At 36.3% G+C, this 19,916-nt stretch overlaps 1 protein-coding gene across 1 annotated transcript in view; it reads right to left on the bottom strand.

The window, feature by feature from the left end:
- The window catches only part of ESR1 (estrogen receptor 1), a 162,985-nt gene that overhangs the window by 54,932 nt on the left and 88,137 nt on the right, over positions 1-19,916 (bottom strand). Inside the window, 1 exon segment of the mRNA XM_032101883.1 lies at positions 9,286-9,402. Within this exon segment, the coding sequence (XP_031957774.1) occupies positions 9,286-9,402 (117 nt within the window).

The raw sequence follows: 19,916 nt of genomic DNA, 5'->3' as shown, positions 1-19,916 counted from the left end.
TTTACTGCTGGATTTTGTGGAGACTAAATCTGAAAAAAAAGTCAGTAAGAGTATGCATTCCTTCTGCATTACATCACCAGCTTTTATGATAACAGACAAAAAGGTCTCTGAATCTGTAAAAGTATCATATTCATCAGAGATTTATAGAACTTACTATTAACTCTTTACCTAACCGCTAGATGAACAAGCAACATACTTACTCATTTTCTTGGACTAAATAGGAGTGAGGATCTCTCTGAAAAAGTCAAGTGCTCCCAAATCTCCTTCAACTTAATCAAATTTTGTCTCTGTTAAATAGAGGTAATAGTGATGCACAGTCTCTAATTCCAAAAAAGGCAACCCTATCGAGCTACAATTTCATTGCCAAAAGTGCAATGATCCTGTAAGAGTTTTTAAATATGTGAATGCATCAATTTTGATTTAACAGTTCAGCCAATAAAGGGACCTGAATTGTCAAGTGTTATGAAAAACAATATTCTAGCAAAAATTGAAGTATTATGCATCTTGCAAGAGCTCTAAAACAATTTCCACGATTGGAAGAGCCAAGATTTTCAAAGGTAGTTTTATAAAACTTCATATGCAAATTCAGTCAGACTTTCAGACATGGAGACAGGTTTCAAAACTGCTAAGTAATTATAGAATCAAATAATAAGAACCTGATCAGCAATACAATTGCATCTGGACAATAAAATTGCATATGATGCTCCCATGGCAGGGGAGTTGGAACCAGATAATCTTTAAGGTCCTTTCCAACTCAAGAGTCTATGAGTCTATGATTGTGAAAGAAATATTAACCATATGAAATACTTCACTAGTATTTTCCCACATCTTTAAAACAAAATAAAAAATAAATTTCAGATTGTTAAAACTAAAATTCCTAAGTTAAAAATGGATTGAATGAGCACTGAATCTCAGCCATACAACAGCCATTTTTTTCCTCCCTACTGCTAATAACAAAGTTCCACCTCATACCTTCATATAAAATACTCGAGAATATTTAGAGGAAGAAAAGGGGGAGACCAAATAGAATCAAATTTGCTTGGCTGTGTGTGAACTACAGAATAATGCATTTTAGATTTGAAGATATATGTATAATCTCAAATTCTATTCTAGTTAAATATATTCCCTATGAGCTGTTTTATATAATATTCTTCAATTTCTTTCTTACTAGAAATTTTACCAATCAACAGTTTGTAGCCACACTTGAAGGGGGAGGGAAATCATGGCAGGAAGACGGCTTCTTTTTTTTTTTTTTAAATTCAAAAGGGCAGCAAAAAGATACACCTGTGATTGGTTTTGGAAATGGTGATGGGTAAATGGTTTACCAGCTAACTTCCCAGTCTGGAACAACCTTTGACCCTGAGGCTCTTTGTCCACACTTCTGCTCCTTGTCAGCAGACCCCAGATAAGAGATATTTGACACTTCTATATACATGCACAGCCTTGTAGCATTAACAGCCTATAATTTTGTCAGTTTGTCAAAAGAGTATTTCAAATGTATTTGGAAACCACTTCTCTTCTAAACAATGTTGTTGCTCTTCAAGACCAACCTACATCATTGGCATCCTGTTGAAAATTGACAGAGAGAAAGAATTTCTATTTTAGAGAGAAAGAATCTCTAGTGTTTTGTAAAACAAACCCTGCTTGACAATAAAAGACAAAATGTATGTGGTAAATAAAAGATATTATAAATAAGAAGGTGTCTGTCAGAGCCGCAGAGTGTCAATTGCCCGGCTGATGATCAGAGCGTTAAGGGAGAATGCACAGAACAGGCCATGGCAGAGATGCCACACAAATCCTTTACACCAGTGTTCGCAAAAGAAGAAACCGGATTTTCCTACAACATAAACCTACATTTCTGAAATTGAAGTTGGGGTTGAAGAGGCCAGAAATTCAAAAGCCTCTCTTCAAATGCCCAAGTATGGGAAGGATTTACTAAACTCTTGGGAGAAGGCCTCTGGGGCTCAGTCCAGGCTCACTTCGGTGTCACTGCTACCACTGGCAAAAGTAAGGGACTGCAGAAGTAAAACAGTGTGAACAAGCCAACAGTTCCCTTACGGACACAAACCCGAGTGTCTAAGCACAACTGGGTTTAGGGTCCAAAGGGTGGAGGCAAGCAAGGCAGCTGTCTTTTAATGGCCTCTTATGGCAACTTCACTTTACAGATAGGCCTCATTAGGCACACCTCTGCTGAATCCAGTAGCTTTATAAAGCTTCATTGGAAATAAAACAGAATCCTACAGCTTCCTTTAAAACTTAAGGTCACTGTAGCTGTTATATGTAAGTAGCATTCAATAATATAATTTCATTCTTGATTTATAACAGATGGAGATTGCTGAAGCTATGACTGTGATGTAGGTTCTAATATTATAATGTATCTCAGCATAATAGTCCTTCCAAAGTGATTTTAAAAACCTTTGAGATTTTGAGAACTTTTCTGCTTGATTCTCTCTACATAAATATATTATTTGGTCACGGAAAAGGAACACCACTTTTGAAATTCAAATTCTATTGCCTAATAAATACTTCTTTCGAATATGATTCAGACAATCAGCCCCTTATTTAATTCTCACTTCTCTTTCAGAAAATGAAACACAAATGTAAATTGTGCTGAAAACCCAGGTGTGTTGACAATTACTTTAAATGAGAAACATTGTCTGAAATCTTCTAAAAAGATTAATCAGAATTTAATGTCTAATCTCAAACACACCTCCCCAAGTGACAGTGCTTAATAGCCTGATTTCTGACAAGGATATCTAGACACTCAGTACTATAAATAAATAATGGTCTGTGCACCTGGATGTTACAGTCTTTTCTACTCCTGAGTGGATGAATGCTGTATGTCTATTTATGTGAGTGGGGTTTTTTTCAAAAAATATCTCTTATCCTTTTCCAAACTCCTCTATAATCAAGACTTCCTTCTATTGGAGACAGAGGGAGAGAGTAGTCACAGTCAGGGTTTAGATTCAGATACTCAGGTTAAAGTCCTGGCTCTGCTCCCAGTTTGCTCTGTGACCATGTCACATGACATCTCAGTGCCCCAGAACTCCTACCAACTAGAATGCAAATCATAAAACTGGTCTTCCATGTAAACTCTTAAAGACATGGTGACAAAAAAACGGCTGTTAACAGGCAAACAAATGTCATTTGGGGTCTCGACTATTCATAATGCACAGTTTGAGAACCAATGATCTATTAATTAAAGATGAAGGTGTGAGGCATGATTCATCCTAATCCGTATTATTGTATTCAATCTTTTGCAGTCATAGCATGTTTTAAAGAGCATCTGAGGACACGTAGAAGTGAAACAAGAGAAGTTCAATTAATCCATCATTCAAATGAGTCCTTTTCAGTGCTGACACTCCTGATAAAATCATACCAAGTTTTGGTTACATTAAGTATGGCAACCACCCCATTTCTAGACAATATTTACAATGAGCCTATAGACATTTCAGGGATCACAATAAAGCCTTTACAGGAGCATTCTCTACCTTTACATCAACCATGATTTGGGAAAGGAAGTCGGTTTAGGACAATCAGTCCAGTGGTATGAATCTCAAAGACAATGAGAAATTTTAATTGCTGCATTTTAAAAATTAGTTCAATTAATTGGGTATTGAAGGTGTTTGGCCTGATACCAGGACTAAGTGTTAGAACTGAACTGTAAGTGTCTAAACCAAGAGAAGAACTGGAATCATACAATCATAGAATCATGAAATGGTCTGGGTTGGAGAGGATCTTAAAGATCATCTAGTTCCAACCTCCCTGCCATGGGTAAAGACACCTTCCATTAGACCAGGTTGCTCAGAGCCCCATCCAAGCTGGCCTTGAGCACTTCCAGGGATGGGGCAATGTGTCTGAGCAACCTGTTCCAGTGTCACACCACCACCTTAAGAGTAAAGAATATCTTCCTAATGTCTCATCCAAACCTACCCTCTTCCAGTTTGAAGCCATTACCCCTTGTCCTACCACTAAATTATCTTGTAAAAAGTCCCTCTTGAGCTTGCTTATAGCTCTAGTACTCTAGGAATTACTCAAGTAATGAAAAAAGTATTAAAAGGCCAAGTGAATGTAAACAAATATACAACTATAATCAGCTTTACAATCTCAAATAAGTGTTCAAGAGTTCTACATTAAAAAATTCTGCAGTATTATTTTTTATACATATCCAGTTATAGCATATAATTAAGCATAAGAAAATTTGTCCCATTTTGTCCCATTTTCACCTGACTGCAAAAGGTCTTAACCGTGTAAAATTTCACCGTTGAACCTGCTTTGAGCAGGTGGCTCAACAAAAGACATCCTAGAGTTCCTTCTAGCACAGATCATTTTATGAAGTGGAAGAGCAAGATAAAGCATTTTTGGCAAAGATGTTCGCAACAATGGTCTCTCTTTCTAACTTTGGGGGCAGAACACAAGAATATTATATTTTGGTACAATTCAATGGCAGTGATCTACTTTGTATGTTTGCAAAGAGGAGAAAGAAACATTTCACTAAAAATCTGATTTCATTTCCACCTTTTCTCCCAGAAAACTGCTGTAAACTCACAAAATTTTACTTCAAATATACATGAGTACATGATTTCAGCCCAACAATTACAACTTTAAAAAGTTCATTTCCTCATACATTTATCAGGCCCCACCTACACAGTTATTTGGCTGAGTACAGAACAGTATGTCTAATAGGTATCATTGAGGTTCTCCTTGAACAAACCTGACTCATTCCACATCCACAATCCATTTTCCTTCTTTCACTAATTTCTCTTTTAAATAAAATATTTCATTAAAAGATAATTACATGAAAATGTAGAAGGCCTTGAGCCTGTCCAGTGGTTGAATCAGACATCAATTTACTTCTACTTTGGTAAATGATTTTAATAACTGTCTAGCCTCTTTACATGAATAAATATAGAATTCAGCAAGGAGGCACAGCTCCCTCCATTTAAAGACAAAAATCAGCAAGGTCCTGCTCTGAGAGGACGGAAAATTTGTTTATTCATTTTCCCTGTAAAAATGTATCTTAAACTTCAGCAAGACTGTCACAGTGAACCAAACTGGATTAGACCTGGGTAACTAGTTCATAAGAATGTAAGAGAAAAACTGGAGCCTGGAGACTCCAATCTATAGGAGTTAATGAAAGTTTCTACAGTCAAATGTCATGTGGTTTTAGCACCCTGTTACAGCCAGCACAGAGTTTCACCCCCTTGGCTGTACTGCAGTAATTTCTGAAGTGTTCTCAGATACTTTGTGAGAGTAACACTGAAGGATGTAGGCTTCAAATGTGCTGTAACACTGTAATTTCATTACCACAACAAAGTACACAGAATCTTCTCTCAACAGCATGAGATTTCAGGCTGTTCAAACCCCATGTCGTATACATAATCACCATCTGGACCTAGCACATGAGCACTCAAATCCTTAATGGCCACATCTCCTATGATTTGATGTTGGGAAGCCATCAGCATTCGACAATTGAAAGAATTATGTAGGTGTCAGGGTGGTTAAACATGGCAAAATATCAGGTAAATAATGGATTTTTCATTAAGATTCTGGCATTTAACATTATGGCAATTTTTTGCCATAGCCATGAATTCCACTAACATCCTGTTGCTCTGATCCCACACAGCACTTAATGATAAATCTGTCTTGTCACTACATTGAATGTAGCACACTAATAACTAGAAACCTCATTCACTTACCACACTATAAAAATAATTAATAAAAAGCAATAAAGCAAGGTGCTTTTGCTTTCATAAAATCAGGGTTTTTGGAGCCAAGTCATCAGAAAACCTTTAAAACACTGGAGAAAGGGAAAACTAGGTCTGTATTGGAGCAGAGATCACCTGCACCTTACATATGGTTGGAGCTTCAAGGTTGCAACTGCTGTAACAACTCCACTTGGAAGCTGGGACTCTCCATCATATGAAAGTAAGTTGAAGTACACTTCTCCAAACCAGACTAGAAACAACCTTCAAGGCATCAGTGGATTGTAAACAAAAACAAGGCTACTCTCCCCTGCTACAGAACAGAAATAAGAGGGAGGAACAGAAATAAGAGGGACATGACAAGAATCTAATGTGTCCACTTCACGTACAAACGGGGGAGCACAGACTAAATAATAACATATAATTTTAAGGTCCTTTGGGTTTATTCAGAAAGAGAGAATGAAGCATTTGGACAAGATATAACAGCTGTAAATTACACCTCAGATGGCAACTGCATCAGCAGAGAGTCTCACAGTCTAATTGTCTCTTGAAGCAGCACAGTAGCAGATGCAGAAGGAAGCACTTGCAAACACAAGAGGAGAGAAAGAAAATAACTCTTCAGTACTGAAAGGAGTCTTTAAAAGACACAAGAACAGGGAAGAAAAAAAAAATCAATAAAATTTCCACAGGAACTCATAAGAGGAACTCATAAGTAAATGTTCCTACGATACAGTTCAAGGGCCACTTGAACACTGCATTTTTTTCTACCTAAAGCCTCAAAAACATGTTTTGCTTGTGTCCACTCTACTAAAAATAATACATATGAACTTTTTCATGCTACATTAAGTGACCTTCTGTGAGGAAAACCTCAGCAACCATATTCTATATCCTATGTTACTCTATATTCTATGTTTAGAATTAACCAGAGACATTTAATGAAGATTTTATATACCTTTCCCAATATTTACTGAAAGTCAATATTTAATATCAATTATTACTTGTATCACTTAAATGGCAGATAAAAGTCAGAAGTTGGGAACTTTTAGTTTATTGAGAAACCTCAGCTAATTTAGTGGAGAAGAAAAACCTGAGATTACTTTTAGGGGAAAGAAAGATGTTTTCCACTGTATCTGAAAGTTGTATCATAATAAGCAAACTGTGGAGATAGAGATAAAAGTGAGATTAAGACACAAATGAATATTCAAGTGTATGATAGAAATGCCTTAAAAAATGCAAATCCTTCAACATGAAAATTAGGAGATTATTTAAACTAAAAGATCCAATCACAAGAACTAGGAATTATTAGAGAACAATGTGAACCTTTAGCTGACCACAGAGCTACATCATTTAAGTGTGTTGAAGAAAAGTTCTATTGTATCTATTAAAAGAAAATCTTCATAGCTCTCCTCAGAAAAAATGAGAAAAAAAACCAACAAACTTTTAAACATTGTGACTTAAAAGTTAACCAGATGGCATAGCAAGAATATTCACTTAACCTTTATCTTCATCTGAGAGAAATGTGACAATTATAAGGGTCTAGATTTAGAAGAAAGTTTTTTCTTCCCCCCCATATCTATGTGGACAGTAGGGGATTAGTAATGACTCCAGAAGAACTTTGAATGTTTTACTTCATCTACATTAATTTCACCTTCCCTGAAGTCATCTGCAGGCATGACAGATTTATTACTTGTAACTGAGGGATCTTGAGATTTTTTTCCAAGACTTCATAAAATAATATTTTAAAACTCTTGCCTATGAACCAGTGATGGACTTCATGCATTATTAGTAGTACTATAAGAGCAGATACAATTTATGCCGATCCTGATCTTCTTCTTTGTAAACTGTGAGTTTAGTTTCTTAAAAAAACCCAAACAAAATCAAAAAAAAAAACAACTAAAACAACCACAAAACTATTTTTGAACTGCCAGTTCCTGCAGTCACTATAGAAATCTTACAACATTTTAAAAGGAAAGGATGAAATCCAGAGGAGTTTTTTCAAGTGAGAACCACTGTATGAAATAAAGATTCCAGACATTTATATTTGTAAGAAAATTTCGGCAGAATTACAGTATTTCTTTTGGAGTACTTTAATCTACAAAATGCTAGTTGAGAAATCTTTACAATTTTTATGAGAGTAAAACAGTTACGTATAGAATAGTCAGAAACCTATTAGAACCTGCATCTTAGAGAAGAGATATGAAAAACATAAAACTGGTATAGTGCATTATTAATTAAATAAGTGTAAGCACAATTGGATGTAAATGTGCCAAATGAAAAATGTAATGCCATCAACATAATGCATAATTATAAATCCTAGCTATGATCTGCCATATGTCAAAGCTAAATCTGCATGGCATATTCATATATGGGATTCTCTGGTTTTAGTTTGCCTTACCTGAAGTTCTAACTTCTCTGGATCATAGCTGTGACATTAACTACATACACTTTGAAGAGTTCTAGCCACATAAACCAGGATGTTCAGATCAATAAACAAAATCTCATTAAAAAAATCAACTACTGTCTTAACTTCTAGAAGCAAAAGGAGATTTTATATCTTCCTCCTGCTTGCATCCCAAAACTGAGATGAACAAAATCAGTCTCAGCTCTTTCCTAATCCTTGAGTTGAGAAAAATGCAGATCCAACCTCAAAGTGCAGCAACTGACCGGTTTTCCTTTAGTCTTTCCTTTTTTCTCCTAAGATTTCCAGACTTGGCCTACCTTTGCTGGACTTAAACATGATCCTTTGTTGTGGAAAGGACAAATGTGATGAGCTACGCTTCTCTCATGCTCCAGACTTTCTGTGGCATAAGTAAGCGTTAGGTGTGCCAAAGAAAGAGACAACCAGTCTGTAATCTGAACTAGCTGGTTTACACAAAAAAGACATGGGATCTAATCCTTTCTCTGAGCACTTATTAGTTTGCTAAATTTTTCCTGTAGATATAGGTTTCCATACAGCTACTTATTACTCTCTATTAATAAAAGCAATCTGAAATTTTTAGCAGGCTACAAGAAGACATCGTTATTACACATGTTCCAGGAAAGTGGCATTTATCTCAGTTCTTATAAAATGAGTAAGCCTTTAATACTGTTGGATGAAATTAATTCACATCTAACATATGTGTACAGTTCCAAAACAGAGGAATTAGCTTTCACTTCCAGGTTTCACAGAACAAGAATTACAAATCCAGAAGTTTATTTAAATGAATATGGACTGATTTGAGACTACCAATGTTCGTCACACTGAACTGCAAAAGGCTGCAAAATCTTGGGTTAAATTTCGTTCACCAGGATCCGAAGCCTGGGAGACCAAAAATACTGAGTTAAAAATAGTAAGAGAGGAATTCTAATTCTATTGAAATCAATGTTCCTGTTATTTTTGATGCAAATTTGGACAAGATAACATGATATTTGGGAGTTTTTCATTTTTTATTTAATAAAATAATTTTTATTTAATACACTTCAGCTCAATAAAATCAGTGGCTTCCTTCTTTAGTTAGAAACCATATCGGCTACCTGAGGAAGTTAAAAGGCAGGAAGGCAGACAACAATGCTAAAGATTTGTTGATGGCTGTGTACATACCACCTTTCATCATTCCCACTTCATAGCATTTTCTCAGTCGGCAGGCCTGGCAACTCTTCCTTCTGTTCTTGTCAATGGTGCACTGGTTAGTAGCAGGACACATGTAGTCATTGTGCCCTGTAAAACCAGAGGGAAAGTAAGGACATAGTTATACACAGACATAACAAAAATTACTATAACATCTTGGGAAAAAAAATAGTGTTACCATTATAACCTCTCATAAAAATGTTGATACAGATTTTGAAACTAACATCTCCATGCCACACATTTATTTGCAAGTTCTTTGAATAAAAACTTCTGTAGACTGATTAAAATAGTGAACAACTAAAGTAGCCACAAAAGAGGATAGATTAATATGAACAAGTGCCCTGACTTCCTTGCTCTTAGGCTGAGAAATACAATGCCATCTGGTTTTGTGTGCCTGTGCTGATGTTTAACCAATAGACTGCATAAAATGAGGTTTACAAAATTAAAAAGGTCTATGCACAAAAGATTTTATCTACCACAGTCTGGGGCAGTTAAGAAATAAACAACAACATAAAAAAGAAGCAACAATGCTCAAATGATTGATTGTACCTCAGGGATAAATCAGTTGCTAATCCCAGCTGCAAATCTATTGATATGTGCAAAAACCTTTTGACATGACAAATTCTAAAATTACCACATGCTGAAACCAAGCTTGTTACTGGTATCTTCTCCTTCAGAGCTCATCTTCCTCGTTTACTACTCTCTACATCTCAATTCTCGTAACAAGTATTTTTAGCATACCATTTTTGTTACTGCCAAAAAGCCTCTATTCCAATTTGCTCTTAAAAAATGAGTGCTTAAATCTGCTATAAAATTATTTTCCAACCACTGACAAAGGGTAGCAAGGATGAAAAAGTCTCTTCAGAATTATCTCATTGGTGCTCTGTATTCATGTGAACACAGCTAAGGTACAGTACACACATGCAAAAAAAAAAAAGAAGTTACTGCAGAACTGTTTGTTCTTTCTTTGAGGTCAAGGGATCAGCTTGAGGTAAAGTAGGGTGGAGGTTAGACAGAAGCCTTGGTCTCATCAAATTATCTATCCTTGACTACAAATTAGAAAATAGAGTAAAAATTACTATCAGATTACACCGGAACATCTGCTCTCTAATGCTGCATAACTGGGATCTCATCAAAATAAGTAGCCAAACTGTAAACTTGTTAATAGGGAGACAGATGACTATGCACTGTCTCAAATGCAGAGAATTATTATTTTTTCGGTCTACTCGACAGAACGACATAATACTGGAAAAGTCTGTATCCACATGCTTTGCTCCAGCACTGCGGTAAAAAGGTACAACTGAGCCACCACCTCAACCCACCGTGAGAGAACATTTTAATTTTCAGTTCCTCTGGTAGAATACAGACTGTTCTGTATCTGATTCAGAACCTTTCACATGTAAGGAAACAAAAAAAATCAAGTCAGAAAGAAAACAGCCTCCACCATGTATGGAGTATCTACAGGGAAAAGGACCAGGAAAAGAAAGTCATATTTTTAACAAAACACACTTATATTGAGTCACACTAAGCAGCAGTGGAATATCGTAGCACCTGGCCTCAACCACCTGGCTTGTTTCATTAGCCAACTTTGGAAATTGCATAAGATAAAGATGGAAAACCTTAATTACTCTTTTTTAAAAACAAAGGAATACTTTGAAAGAATAGCTAATCTTCTTCCTCATGAAGTTAAAAGTTAAATTCACAGGGTGAATGAGTGTAGGCTTTGAAATCAGCTGATAATTCAGAACATCATTTAGGTCTCTCTAAAATAAGCAGATAAATGTTACCACTTAGGTCGAAACTGAGAACATGCTTACCACCTTTGCTGAACTGGCTGACATTCATAATATTCAAAGGTAAAAAAAAAAGAAATGACAGAGGTGACTATATGCAAAACCCAAAAATCAAGTGGAATCAGTATCATTAGGGCAGCCATCCTGTTTTTGCTGTGCTTATGTGAGTGATAACCTTCTCCTTGGCTCTGAATCTGTATTTCCTTGTGCAAACCGCAAGTGCTTGGAAATAAGCACTTGACTTGTAGAATAGTAGGTAAAATAATCCTATTTGTAATAGAGCTACAGTTCCTACATTCATATGGTAATATTTTTCCTTTTGAAGAGTTTTATCATGAATTTGCCATTTAAATGTTACCATAATTATTCTCTTTTCATGCACATGATCTGCACCTTCAACAAGACACTGGTCATTCAAAGTGCTTGATAGACTTTACAGAATAAAGAATGTAAAATTTGCCTTCAAAAAGAAAGAAAGATCTGTGTGTGAGGGGCATTCTTCAGATTATGAGTGTCATAGTAACATCATTGTTTAGCCTTTCACAATTCCCGTTAATCTAGGAAAAAGATAATGCATTTATTATTTCTCTTAATTTTTGGTTTAGTTTGACCAACATGCCTTCAGGAGATGGGAGAATATGTAAGCAACCAGCAGAAAATGTTTGATAATTTGAGTATACAGTAAAAACTATTATCAAATTAATCAGGAAAGAAGAAAGAAATGAAAGGAAGAAGGAAGTCAGGAACCTTTCCTCCTTGTCCACAATACTATCAGATTTCAAGCATTTAGCTGCTAGAAGTGAAAAAAGAAGTTTCCTTTGCAAGGCACAGGCACAGACTAAGGCAGTCTAGCTTGGGGTGACATGGAAGAGAAAAGGCTGAAAAACACAATTAAGGAATAGGTAATATACAAAACCAAGTTTTACTTTAAAGTGAAATAGTATAGAACTCAGTAACCTTGATGTAAGCTGAATTGTCTTTTAGCTATTTGACCTTTTATCTAATGCTTAAAGCTCATCTCTTGGCTAAGGTGATTCCAATCAATCTGACCTACTAGAGGGGATTTCTGAAATGGGACACATCAACAGGTGCCCAGCTGCCCTGCCTTTTATTTTCATGATATCCAAAGCATAATACATGCTAGAAGAGAGGGTAAGTAGGCCACTTGAGAGTTGGTATCACAGAAATACCACGAGGAAGAAATGTCTTCAGTGATCACTGATACTTGCAGAGGGAAGCAGACGTCACTTGGATGCTGTGATCTTATTGAGGCTTTTTAAAAATAAATTATCAGACAACCTGCACAAAATTAAAGGCAGTGAATTTAACAGGGTGAATCCCCTAGTTTTAATCCCCCATATGTATGACTTGCACCATCATGAGCTACCATGGAAGAGTCTATTTGAGCTATTGGAGGAACTTGGGGAGGGGTGGTCTGTTTTTCTTATTGCAACTCATGAATTGCACATTTTAAAACAGTAAAAATAAAACTAAGTATTTTTATAGCACATCAGGATATGCTAAGGTCTCTCCGGAATGGGGTGCAAAAATCAGACCCTTTTCTCATAGCACTAACTTTAGATGTGACATTCTGCACGATAATGACCAACAGTGGAGGGGAGGAGGATGAGGATGCCTAAACTGATGTCGTTGAATTGACTCATCATGCATTTTGAACAAAGCCAATAATAATTATTATCCTTTTACTACTATATGCTTTTCCTTTCATTATTCTCTTATTTTCAATCTTCATGTCACATATTTCCTAAACTGCTCTTTATCTATCTGAATAAGGTTAGCCATTACCTCTGGAAGCACCAGATCCTTCTATGATCTGACAGTGATATCAGCAAAATTTTCATACGTCAGCTAGGATGAAAGGAAGGAAAAGAAGGCTAAACTGCAGACTTTATCCACACCTTAAGGTGCCAAACAAGACTGGAGATTAAAATCAAAACCTTGGAAAGAATTACCTAAAAACAAAAAGAAAAAAGAAAAGCACTTGGACATTACGTTGGCTAACCTAGTAAAAACAAATGTTGAATGTAGAAGAAAAAGTAACACCTTTTTTAAGTTAAAGTGCCCCAATAAAACTGCACTGATTGGTTTTAAAATATCACTTTTTCCTAACAGGTTCACAGAAGAACAGAAGGTTATGTCTAAATCTTTTATAAGCACGGACACTCAAATTCACAGCTTAATTACCCTCAGACAAGGTCTTTGAATTTGGAATTTGGGTTCTCTTAGCAACTACTCAGAATGGCTGAGAAGATTAATCTTCTTCCTGGTTTTAAACAAGCAAAACTTTAGTACATGTGGCAGTAAAGAAAAGGGCCTAGAAGGCTGTAAAACATACTTCATTTCCATCCAGTGAGGAAGTCCTCTTTTTCTGCATACCTCAGAAAGAAAGATTATGAGATATCCTGAGTTAGAAGGGACCTGCAAGAATCATCAAGTCCAGCTTCTGGCCCTGCACAGGACAGTCCCAACTATCACACCATGACCCTGAGAGCATTGACACAGATTAATCACAGAACCACTGAAGCTTCCCAGTTTACTTGAGCTGACATGGGAAAGGGTAGAATTCTACTAAAGAAAACTCCCACAACTATTATAAAGAGCCTAAGAAGCTAGTGAGAAAGGAGGAAAGATTAAAATTTATATACTCTGTGTTATGTCTTTCAGCTGTGTCATGGAGCTCCCAGACTGTGTCTGCCTTCTAGTGGAATCTTCTTGTCTTCCCTTACGTGTAACTGTAACAGCTCACATGAGCAGGTAATTCCAGCCAAATGATTATGATACCAACCTTTTCTTAAACCTTTCCATATATCAACAGGAAAAATGAAGAAAGAAGGAGAATGGGCACTGCATGAGGGCACCAAACCTGCTCCCATCTCACCATTATAATAATGCATGAATTTATATATTGAGAAAGGGTGACATATTGAATAAAAGCCACTATTTAACTTTATAAATCTACAACCATAAAATTGTATTTTCTACTCAAGCAAATAATTTTGAAGTTTTTATTATTGTCCTTATCTTGTAATTTAATTTGGTGTTTCATCTACTATTTCAGGATTATGATACCATGTACATAGTCTACTTCTACCCCAATCCAATTTTTCTAATTTTAGAAAAGGTAACAAAATAGAAAGTATATTTTTTCCTCATGAAAAATAAAAACAGACAAAAATACTCATCCAATCACACAAAATCTGGCAAGGAGTACAACATCAAGTTTCTGTTTCCCTAGCTGATAAATCACAATTGTTTTAAGTCCTTGGCACATGATTAAAACAACAGCTGTGTTAAAGGGAAAAACTCCCACAACGTATTACTCACAACCATTTCAATATGATCTCTCCAGAGGCAAAAAGCATTTTCAGAGAGAGCTATAGGCATGTCATGGCCATCTTATTCCCATAGACTTTGAATGAAACTCTTGTATTTTTAGCTTCCCAGTTTATTTGAGCTAAAATGGGAAGGGATAGAAATCCACTAAAAAAAACTCCCACAACTATTATAAAGAGCCTAAGAAGCAAAAAATATTGCAAACTGCTCTTGTGTACTCAAAATACTATCAATTGTTATCAACAAAAAAATTAATGTAACTCCCTATTTTTATTCCAGATATAACACCAGGTTTGGATCTTCAGTATCTGAATGGTTCTTGCTATCATACATTTTTCAAGGACCTGTAATGTAGTTATCCTCACAGTACCCTTGGAAGGAAATTGTTGGTATTTTTATTTTACTGGCAGGAGGAGGGGAGCAATAAAGGATTCTCACTGCACAGAGCATGCAGTGGACATGGGCATCTCTAAGCACCGTGAGTCTTCTGCACTGAAGTCTGTGAAACTGAAACCTCAGTAGAGTTGACAGCTGGCTTGCTAAATTATTACACTACTCTTTGACTCCAGTATTTTGACCAAAAAAAAGACCATTTTCTTCCCATGTACCGCTTTCTGCTGCAAAGCCAAATCTAGTTATATTCTTCTTTAATTTACTGATCTATATCTGTGATCCTTGGTTTGCTCCCTCATACCCTAATATCATCCATACTCTGTAGTATGAAGAGTCATCCATTTTATAATCAGAAGGGTCAACCAAGGTATCTTAGTCTCTTGTTCTGCAAATCTCTAGCCCCATTTTAGAGTGGTAATAGCTGTTTTACCTGTCACACTCCCTAAAAGCAAGTGGAACAGTTTAGCACTTTCCTGCAGGACAAAAATTTTATGTTCTCTTGTAGTTTTTAAATGCAAAGTGCTTTTTTTTCCTCATCAGAATATTTTGAATTGCTGACAAGCTCAGTCCTCAGCTAGGAATAATGTGAGTCTTCAGATGAAATATTCATTAAACACTTGCAACATGTAATACTGTTTAATTTTTTGTTGTTTTTGCTTGATATGGCACAACAGTCATATTCCAGAGGAGGTAAAACAACATTAACTGTGATAATGCAGGATACATTAAGAACAGCTTCTAAAAGCCAGGTATTCTGTCTAGGAAGTGGGAAGAGCTTTGGATTTGGCAGACGAAACACGAATGACCATTTATAAAATCAGATAACAGTCAGTTCTCTACTCCCTGGCAATGTGTGTTGCCTAGCTTCAGAAAGCGTTTCAATATTGCCTAGATTGACACGTCGTACATCAGCTAGGAAAATATAGTTCAGATGATTTCAGAAAGTCAGTCTCAGGGAAGAGCTATCAGAGTTCACAGCTGCAATGGAAGCTGACATTGAATGAGGCTCCATAGTGTCTGTCCCGAATCCAGTTATACGTAGTGTTTTCCTCTCTAATAGGTAATGATCTGGAGTATTTCTTTTATTAATTGTTATTCATTTGTAGATGACATTTTTATGTGTTAGAAGGACAGAGGAAAGGCCAGACTACTCTGCTAGCCAGTCTGAAATAAATGGCAGAAGAGTACGGAATAAGAATTCCAAATCACCTTGGCAAACTGGAGGTAGCACACAGGAAAACATCAGCACAAAAGTCCAAAGTACAAAGGACTGGTAGTAATCTCTGCATTAAAATAGGAGTAATCATATGCACAAAACAATAAGGAAAATAAGTTGTTTCTTCTCCAGAAAAGTATGCCTGAATTTATTCTGCATCACACATTGATTATGAGGATCATGTTTTTGTAAATAAAGCAAACATTACGGTTTGGTGGATATAGACAAATACCGTGTGATGGATGGGCTTGTCAGGTAATCATACCGCTCTGTTCAGTACTTGTTAAACACCATATTGAAGGAAATCATGCTTCAAGAAAAAAAGAGAACAGTAAAAAGTGGAGAACCTCCAAAGCAGAGCAACTAGAAGTGGAGAAAACAAGACATATGAGAAAATGTTGAATAAACCATGTTTCTTCAGGTTAAGTAAAACAGAATAATTTTTATTTCAAGTGTGAGAGCAGTCTTCCATGCTTTAAAGGTTGTTGCAGAAAGAAAGAGAACAAATTTTTTTGTAGCATGATTTGCAGGAAAATAAGTGATGACCTTAACCTGCAGGCAGGAAGATTCAAATTTCCTAGTAGCCTTCAAAGATAAGGAGAATAAAACACTGGATCAAGTCACAGGTTTTAAGAAGCAGTTCAATAAACATATATAAGGAATTGGTAGAAGTTGATCCTATCACAGGACAGAAAGATGAACTAGAGCTCAAGGTCCATTGCAGCCCTGTGATTTATTTGGGCCATGAAAAATAAGAAAGTATCCTGGATACAAACATCTTAAGCCACTATCACACCCATGCTGAATGCAGCACTTAAAATTTGCTAGAAATGTACTGCATTCAAAAATGCCTTACTAGGAAAAAAGAGATATTGACTCTTGCCTTTCAAAAGCACTCAAATTTCTGAAACAAGATCACCATCAATTAGACTGCTGAAATTAAAAATATATGTTAGAGCATGCAATCAGAGCAAAAAAAATGCAATCAGAGCATGTGTTTAACTTGAGGGACACTGGAGAAAAACTACTAAACACACAAAAATAAATCAAAAGAAGTTTCAGAAGAACCTGGCTGACCACCAGTAGTTAGAGCAGTCTCAATGACAGCTAAACCCAGGCAAACTTTTCAAATCCACATTTTCTAGCCTTCAAACTTCCAACAGCCATCTCCAACTGGAACCATGTGTTTTTCACTCTGAGACCAGATGTCCATCTGCAGCTCCCTGTTGATTGGCTGTGATTACCTCTGCTAGTCTCACTGAGGTTCATGTTCTGCAGTTTGGCTGACAGCTCATAGTACCAGTGTACAAGCAGTCTTATTAGGGAGTTTCTGCCTTCTTGGCTGCAGGATCTGAGCTGTTATAAAACAGATTACAAAAATACCATCAAAACAGAAGACAAGAATGGAAAATTAAAGGGGAGATCTCAGAAACCTCCCAAATTGATACTGTTGCAATTGCTGCACTTCACCATTACCTAAACACTCACTTACTAGCATGTTTTACCAGTAAAATGCTCTCAAAGATGAAAATACATATACATTACCACCCCTCTCAGCATTACATACTTTCAACGAAGTACAGCTCTATCGCAGTGAAGTTAAAACAATTGATAACACTCAAAGTCTACTGCCAAAACCCTTGTACTTGATGGTCAGAAGGCATAACTGTTAATTAAAATCCAGGTTCAAGCCACACAATCAAAATACTTCCCAGCTTCAAGAATTCCTGCACTTCAGAGACCTTTATATCTCTGTGATCAGGACACTAAAGGCAGGCCTCTGGAATTCCTCAGCTATTCATCCATCCTCAGAAGCCAACCTATTCTGGTAATGCCTCCCATCATGGAGCAATTGTTAACTAACTATATGTGAAATATCCCAGATATGAACTAAAGCTGTGAACAAAAGCAGAGAAGATGCACCTGAAAAACATCAGAAGGGCATACAAAGAGGAAATAGAAGGGGATTTATAAAATGCTGCAGCAGTTCTGGGATCAAGATACCCTCTAATGTAAGGATTTACCCCGGTTTGTTCTGAATCCCTTGTGGTCCCTCAGGGTTTGCAGACACCCATATGTAGGCATTTTCTGGATGCTTGTCAGAGGTGGTATGAGTAATTCTTTCCTGTCTCATAAGGCTTGGTGGCTATCCAAAAAACAAGGGAATTAGAAGGGTGAAAGAATGTGTGAGTCACAAGGGGATTTTTAATTTGTAAACGGCACTTGTAGGGCTCATGTTGAAATACATCATCCAATTCTGACATCCAAATTTTAGAGAGGCTGTTATGGGTGTGCGGGAATGAGTAAAGGTGCAAAGATAATGGACTCAGAAGATAGAAAGATATACAGCAGGAGACTGAAACCTTTTAGTTCACTTAAGATATCAAGGTGATTTGATTGACTTGATAACAATTTATAAGAACTTTCCACAGGAGAAAGACAGTAGTTTCTAAGACTGGTTCATGGAAGTGATGTAAAAGCCAATGTAACACACCTTAGAAAGGTAAATTTTTAGTATATGGGAAGACAAATCAGAATAAACCATCATTGTAAGAAAACTCTTGAGCCCATAGATCATGTCTGGGCACCTTCTAAAATATTTACCTCCATCAAGTTACTGGGCTGTGTAGATGGATAGCATATAAAGTTTATATCGAGAGAAGAACAGAACTACAGATCTAATGGCCCTTCTTGGTCTTAAAATTGGTAAGTATTTTAGTAGAGAAGTACAGTGTGCTGTGCTGTGGCTCCTTGTCATGCTTCTGAAATGAACTCCCTTGACCAAAGTACACTCCTGAAGACTACATATGCTGGGTGAAGAGTAAAGCACTGTCACCAAGCAACATGGTATTCTTGGTGTCCTGTGACGTTCCTCTCCCGTGAAAGATTGTACTTTAATATCACTCTGCACTGAGATTTCTCAAAACAAGGTCCCAAATCACTTTTGGGACATAGACTAACAAAACAGACTGACATAGTTTCAGGAGGCAGTTGAGGTTTTCCACAAACCATCTGTTGTTTAAACAAAACTGAAAAGTTGCACATATTGAGACAGTTTCTAATTCAGATTACTTTTCAAGCTTTAACTTCTTGACAACAAAGAAAAACACCTTAGCATTTAAAACTCACAAAATATCACCAGGAACATTCCAGATCCCCTGGATAAAAATGAAACTATTTACTGTCGCCTCAGGTAAGCTCCAATGCAGATGTGAGTTTTCACAAAATTTCAGTATATACTTATACAGGTAAATATAGATACTTCAGATATCACTGAGAGTAACAGAGGAAACTGATTACCACATACAGCTTGTTTGTGTCTGTCCTTACTTTTTCCTGTGGTTCTATTAAGAACAAGATAGAATACTTGACTACAGTCTAGCAGGGACATCAAGGTTCATTACAGCAATTCTCTGATGAGAAGTACAGAAATGATCATCTCTGCATCTATACACATATATGAGAAATACAGGTTAGCAAAGAACAAAGTAGCGCAGTTATCTTTGCTGAAACAACAAAAATCTTTCCTTAAAGCATTTTGGTTTATTTTTGTTCATACTAAAAAGTTCTGTGAACCTCAACAGTGTTTAATCATATGATTGGCAGGAAATTTTTCCCATTTATTTTAGGAATGCAGAGCATATATACAATGCAGTATACATAAGAAGTCAAAAATATATACAATAATATTTAATCCACATATTCTTCTATAAATACACCTGCATTCATTCCTAACTACCTGATCACTACATATTTAAAATTATTATCATCTGCAGGTACATGCATGTTTTTGCATCTATTCTCAATCTAAAAATTACTTTCATTTTCATCAATTGGACACATGTTCA

The sequence above is a fragment of the Corvus moneduloides genome, chromosome 3 (genome assembly GCF_009650955.1).
Source record: "Corvus moneduloides isolate bCorMon1 chromosome 3, bCorMon1.pri, whole genome shotgun sequence".
NCBI classification, from domain to species: Eukaryota; Metazoa; Chordata; class Aves; order Passeriformes; family Corvidae; genus Corvus; species Corvus moneduloides.
The sequence above is the reverse complement of the archived record's forward strand: the minus strand, read 5'-3'. Positions and strand labels throughout refer to the sequence as shown.